This window comes from Colletes latitarsis, chromosome 7 (genome assembly GCF_051014445.1).
Source record: "Colletes latitarsis isolate SP2378_abdomen chromosome 7, iyColLati1, whole genome shotgun sequence".
Classification (NCBI taxonomy): domain Eukaryota; kingdom Metazoa; phylum Arthropoda; class Insecta; order Hymenoptera; family Colletidae; genus Colletes; species Colletes latitarsis.
This window is the reverse complement of record NC_135140.1, coordinates 14,520,900-14,525,944: the sequence shown is the minus strand read 5'-3', so window position 1 is coordinate 14,525,944 and position 5,045 is coordinate 14,520,900. Positions and strand designations below refer to the sequence as shown.

General features: G+C 39.4%; 2 protein-coding genes across 2 annotated transcripts; both read right to left on the bottom strand.

Annotated features, from left to right (window-relative positions):
- Positions 1-1,418: 1,418 nt before the first annotated feature.
- On the bottom strand, positions 1,419-2,570 carry LOC143343310 (ciliary microtubule-associated protein 2). Its single transcript, XM_076768091.1, has 4 exons — positions 2,461-2,570; positions 2,168-2,250; positions 1,972-2,110; positions 1,419-1,728 (listed from the first exon to the last, which is right to left on the bottom strand). The coding sequence occupies exons 1-4, from the start codon at positions 2,568-2,570 to the stop codon at positions 1,419-1,421; spliced, it is 642 nt and encodes a 213-aa protein (XP_076624206.1).
- Positions 2,571-2,782: 212 nt separating this feature from the next.
- Positions 2,783-3,622, bottom strand: LOC143343528 (uncharacterized). Its single transcript, XM_076768505.1, has 2 exons — positions 3,393-3,622; positions 2,783-3,026 (listed from the first exon to the last, which is right to left on the bottom strand). Exons 1-2 carry the CDS (start codon positions 3,620-3,622, stop codon positions 2,783-2,785), a joined length of 474 nt encoding a protein of 157 aa, XP_076624620.1.
- Positions 3,623-5,045: the final 1,423 nt, after the last annotated feature.

The following is a 5,045-nucleotide window of genomic DNA, read 5'->3' as shown; positions in this document are numbered from 1 at the left end:
CTATGGTTACGAACGATCGAGACGAGAGAGATTCTAACGACTCTGCCAATAGTGAATTTTTTGAAGATAAGAATAGTCCAGTCACAATGAATTATCTTGAACTGTACAATTAACTTTCTTTCGTATGTCTAGCGTCAAGTATCGAAGAACTTATGAACACGTCGGTGAAAAGAGTTCATCCCAATGAGAAAAGAAAGGAGAAGAACGCGATTGATATTTTCGTACACATCGTGGACACGTTTTGCGAATTTAGCGAACAAATCATCGAGTTCCCCGTGACACCTTGCGGCTCCTTTTCCATAGTAAACGAATTTCGTATTCAAATATTATGATAGCCACAATGTTTCGGAATTGTGGTTTGTAGTAACTTGAAATTGGAATATTAATGTTAATGGAATCGTATTTTACGTAAATAAATTCAGGTCTCCGTTCACCTGAGAGGATTCAACATGGCCTCCTATCCTCACTGCACTTGCGGAATCGTGAAGAATCAAGAGAAAGAGTTCACGGCTCGTTTCAAATTCAAGTGTCTCTCCGATGAAGTCAAGGTTGCCCCACAGCGTGGTCTTTTACATAGCAAACAACTCGTCAAGGCCAACTTCATCTTCGAACCGAGGTTACTGAAAACCGAAGGGACCGTAGAATCAAACCTGAACACCGAGGAACAAGAACGACAGGAGAAGAGCGATAAATCGAAAAGAAAAGGTGTACGAGAGACACTTTGCACCTTCGTTCGACATAAATCACAATTCACGCGACTACGTAACTAGTTCGCGCAATTTTTTCTAACGACGATTACGCGTTCGCCAAAAGGAAGAACGAGAAAAGGAGAGAAGATGAAGCCAGCGGATGAGAAATCAGAAATTTCCAACGAAAAATCGCCCGACGAGATCGGTTTACTGGAAACGTTCGAGCCGCGTGTTTCCATAATTATCGTCGCCTGTGCGATCGACTTGGAAACGAAAAACGGTGACAGACGAAAGGAACTACTGTTCGCGAAATTAATTTGCCCCGTAACGAAACCGGAAATTGCGATACTGAACGAGAACCGCGAAATAGAGTTTGGACCAACGGCGATCGGTACTTCCTCGAGAAAGTTTCTACTGGTCAAAAATATTTCCAACAAGTAAATTTCAGTGAACGATTACGACGATAGGGAATGTAACTTTCTAATAATTTTCATAATTTTAACTAGGAGCGTGAAGATAGATTCGAGTCTGTTGGATCCTTTCGGACCATTCTACATGCCTCCCGGAAAGACCATCGAAACTGGCTCCATTTTGAATATTCCAGTCACTTATCGACCGATTCAAGGCCACGATGAAGAAGTAAGCACTCGTTGAATTTTTAAATTACGATTGCACGGACAATTGTGAACGACTCAAATTTATTAGAGTGGACGTTTCAGTAGGAGCATATTAGAAACTATTGTACGTAGGTATAAATATGAAGTCCGTTCGTGGCGCTTTACTCTTGAAAACAAAGGTCCATCCATGCCCTTTTACGCTACCAGTTTCTTTAATTTTGTATCTTCCTGGACCAGGACGAATTTCTAACGACGGGCCTGGTCTCACGTGTTCAATATTACTGTCAAACGGATACTGCTTCGCGTTCTTTGGTTTTCTGGGTAATTTTGGATTATAGTGTCCGGGTCCTGGATGCTTAGGGTCCTTGTAACACAACGCGAGATCTTGCAACATTAATCTCACGCCTGATATCTTTGGGAATCTGTCAGAAAACAGACCGAATTGCCTTTCGTATTTAAATCGAGTTACGAACTGTTTCGAATGTAAACAGATTAATTTATAAATTTAAATATAGGTTAAACTTTTTGTAGTTTGTTCCTCACGATGTTATGTAATTTTACTTGTTCCCATGTTTTCAGTTAATTTTTTATTCGTCATAAACAAACTGTTACTCCAAATACTTTTTCTAAAAATATCTTAAATGACGTATGTTTAGTTAGAGTACCTTGGACAAGTGGTCCAACGTCCTTTAAAATAGTTCGACTTGCAGAATATCTCGCTCGGTAGCGATTTAGGCCAGTCGCCATAATCAATCAATTTCGCGACTTTCTGGTAACCAATGAGCGTACTATCGTCTCTTGGCCCTGGATGAAATGATAAATATAAGCCGTCGAATATTATTTATTTGTAATTCGGGTAACCTGTAAATAAATCGTAGGGGCCCCTTTTCCCAGTGACTTTCCTCAGAGTTGCTTCGAGACTATCTGGATGCCTCACGTCGTATCTAACCAAATTCAATTTTTACGTACGTAAATATCTTAATATTACATCAATTTCAAAATTTCGTTCGATTGTTTTCAACTTATTTTCATTTTCAAAGATTACAAAATTAAACATTATATTGATTGCTTTCTTGGCAAAAAATTTATATTCATCATTATAATGATCTCTGCAAATGAATCTTTTAAAGTATATAAGATATATAAATAGGTACAAATTGCAAGGCAGACTCCAGGGTTTTGAGATCGTTTGAAACCTAGGTTGCAGGCCATCGTATTCAAAAGTGGGTACACACGAAGAACCAACACGTTTTCTTTCATCCATGTAATAGTAAGGACACTTTCGCGTATATCCTAAAATATACACAGGTATGAGTGACGTTTCTCGTATGTCTGACAATTAGAAATTCGAAATTACTAAATGAGAAACTTCGATCAGTTAGAACGAGTTCCTTCAATCAGAGGCATTCGAATAACTACTAAGATCGTTTGTTTATATTCGTAAATTTATACAAAATTCAAGTAGTTCCACTTTAATTACGATCTACCTGGTCCAGGATTAGTACACACCGGAGCAGGTTTGAAAAGGGGAACAGTTCCAAATCCAACGTCCCTTTGAATAGTTTTGCAAGCCTTGTGCAAAACATTCTCAGGCCACTGCAATATTTCGTGTGTTCCAGGCCCTAATCCCGTCTTCATCAGACTCCTCTCTATGGCGTATTTTTCTAACAGACCTCCCATTGTCGCCGAGAACTCTTTAGTTTCCAACTCCCTTTTCCAACTGATTTTTTTCACAGAAAGTTTTCATTAAACGCGTAACGTCGTGCAAAATTAATTCGTGAATAGTAACATACGAGACTTATTTCAATCAACGTTTTGGTCTTTGATGCATGGTTCTTTCCGGGGGTGCAAAAATATAATATCGATGCAAATTCATGTTCGTAAATAAAGTTATTGGAATACACGTGTCGCGACATAAGTAATTGAAATTATGGAGTTTTATGGGGGATTATGGAGTTCTACTGTATTCTCTGAACACTCGTAGGCGTTTACCGTACGCAGTCAACTGATCGACCGAGCACCAATGGAGGCCAACTCGAAAGGATGAAGTATTTGTAGCTCGTGAACAATTTAGCTTGAAATGTACCTCGCGGTAGTGGATTTTCTCTCGATGGATCGGGGATCGTACAATCCTACAGGCGGGGAATCGACATTGACGGTGTTAAATTTTGGGTGCATTCCGACGATCGCGTCGCGTTTCGATCCACTGCCAAAAGGCGGTCCGGGTTTTTTCTCTCGGGGAATCAAACACCGACATCGCCATTTGCAGACGCATCGACAAATTTTGAACGATTTCGTCTTAGATCCGCAAGGCATCGTGATTCTACTGCCGTTCGGAAATTTTGAGAGCTGAAATATTTATTTCTGTACTGCTCGTTTATTCGGACGTATTTGCAAAATTTTAAAAAGAAGGAGGTTAGCGAATGCGGTAACACGCGTTTTCGAATTCACATCACGATCGTTCGATGTGTACTCGATATAGATTCGATAGATATCGATCGATCTTGTATCGTTAAAATAAAATCGAGATTTACTTCAACGAATATTAACCCCTTACCTTGCCATTTAGCTCGACGAAATCTGGGCCCAAATGATAGACGTCGACACGCTGTAAACAGACCAGACTGACGCTAAACTACTTTGTAACAGAGGTTGTAAGAATCGTGACCGACTCTTGTGACGTACTGATAGGAACTAAAACTCAATCGCGATCGTGATTTGCTGTCCGCGAGCCTGGCTCGCGATGTTTACGTTTGGTTACAAAATCGTCATCACAAGTCAGACTCGTTAAAGTACGGGAAGGGGTTAACGAAATTCTGAAGAGATTCGATTATTTTATCGAAGACGCATAATATGATTTGTTTATTCTAAACGAATTTAGGAATCGTTCGAAGTATCGAGCTACGGAACGAGGACAAAATGGCGTGTGAAAGTCTCAGGACGCGGAGTGGTGCCATCTTACCTTATCAGACCTCGATTTCGAGTTGCTTATTTCGAAGTTATCGACAACAGGCCAGTGGAATTGAAAATAACCGTAAGTTCTCGATCCTTGTAATTAATATTTTTAGAATTCGAGGCAACCAAGGCTGGCTTTCTTTGCGATACTAAAAGAAATATATTATGTACCGACTTGTAACATTACCAACAGGCTGTAGAAAACGATCATAGCGCTTATTATGGTAGGAAATGAAATTACAGGAATACTTTTGTTTTTTAACCGAATAAAAGTTGTACGATCCAAAGTTCGATATCAATCGATTATCGTATATACTTGAAAACTTAGTCATCAAAATTAAATTACGATTAATAATTAGAAACAACCAACCCAGGCTGCGGAGAATCACGGTTGATACTGGACACTACTCTGAAACGTGAACGCGAAAAAATAATCGCAACACTAAAAACAATCGCGATCAAATTCATATTATTATATTTACAACGCGAGTAATATTTATATTGCCCAATGCAGCTACAAACCACGATTAGTATTTACACGCAACTCTACCCTGGAAAAGCAAACGCGAAAAATATTCATCGTTCGCAGCTCTAAAATTAATCATGTTAGTCGCGACACTATCCTAGAAGCAGACGCGGTTATTCTTATTTCGCAACACTAATGCAAACCGCGATTTGTCCAAAAAAGATGATCGTGTGGTACAAGTACCATCTGAAATACTACAACTACAGACGAATATAGCGACACGGTAGAACCAAATAATGATTCTCCATTCTCATCCGA

What these genes read in the sequence shown, in the direction of transcription:
- LOC143343310 (XM_076768091.1), bottom strand. Translation starts at nt 2,570, where the DNA reads ATGGATGAAAGAAAACGTGTTGGTTCTTCGTGTGTACCCACTTTTGAA. An exon ending in TGGAGTCTGCCTTGCAATTT is followed by an intron (nt 2,251 to 2,460) that starts GTACCTATTTAT and finishes GAATTTGGTTAG; the next exon opens with ATACGACGTGAGGCATCCAG. An exon ending in CCCCTACGATTTATTTACAG is followed by an intron (nt 2,111 to 2,167) that starts GTTACCCGAATT and finishes CATTTCATCCAG; the next exon opens with GGCCAAGAGACGATAGTACG.
- LOC143343528 (XM_076768505.1), bottom strand. Translation starts at nt 3,622, where the DNA reads ATGCCTTGCGGATCTAAGACGAAATCGTTCAAAATTTGTCGATGCGTC. An exon ending in AGAAAATCCACTACCGCGAG is followed by an intron (nt 3,027 to 3,392) that starts GTACATTTCAAG and finishes GAAAAAAATCAG; the next exon opens with TTGGAAAAGGGAGTTGGAAA.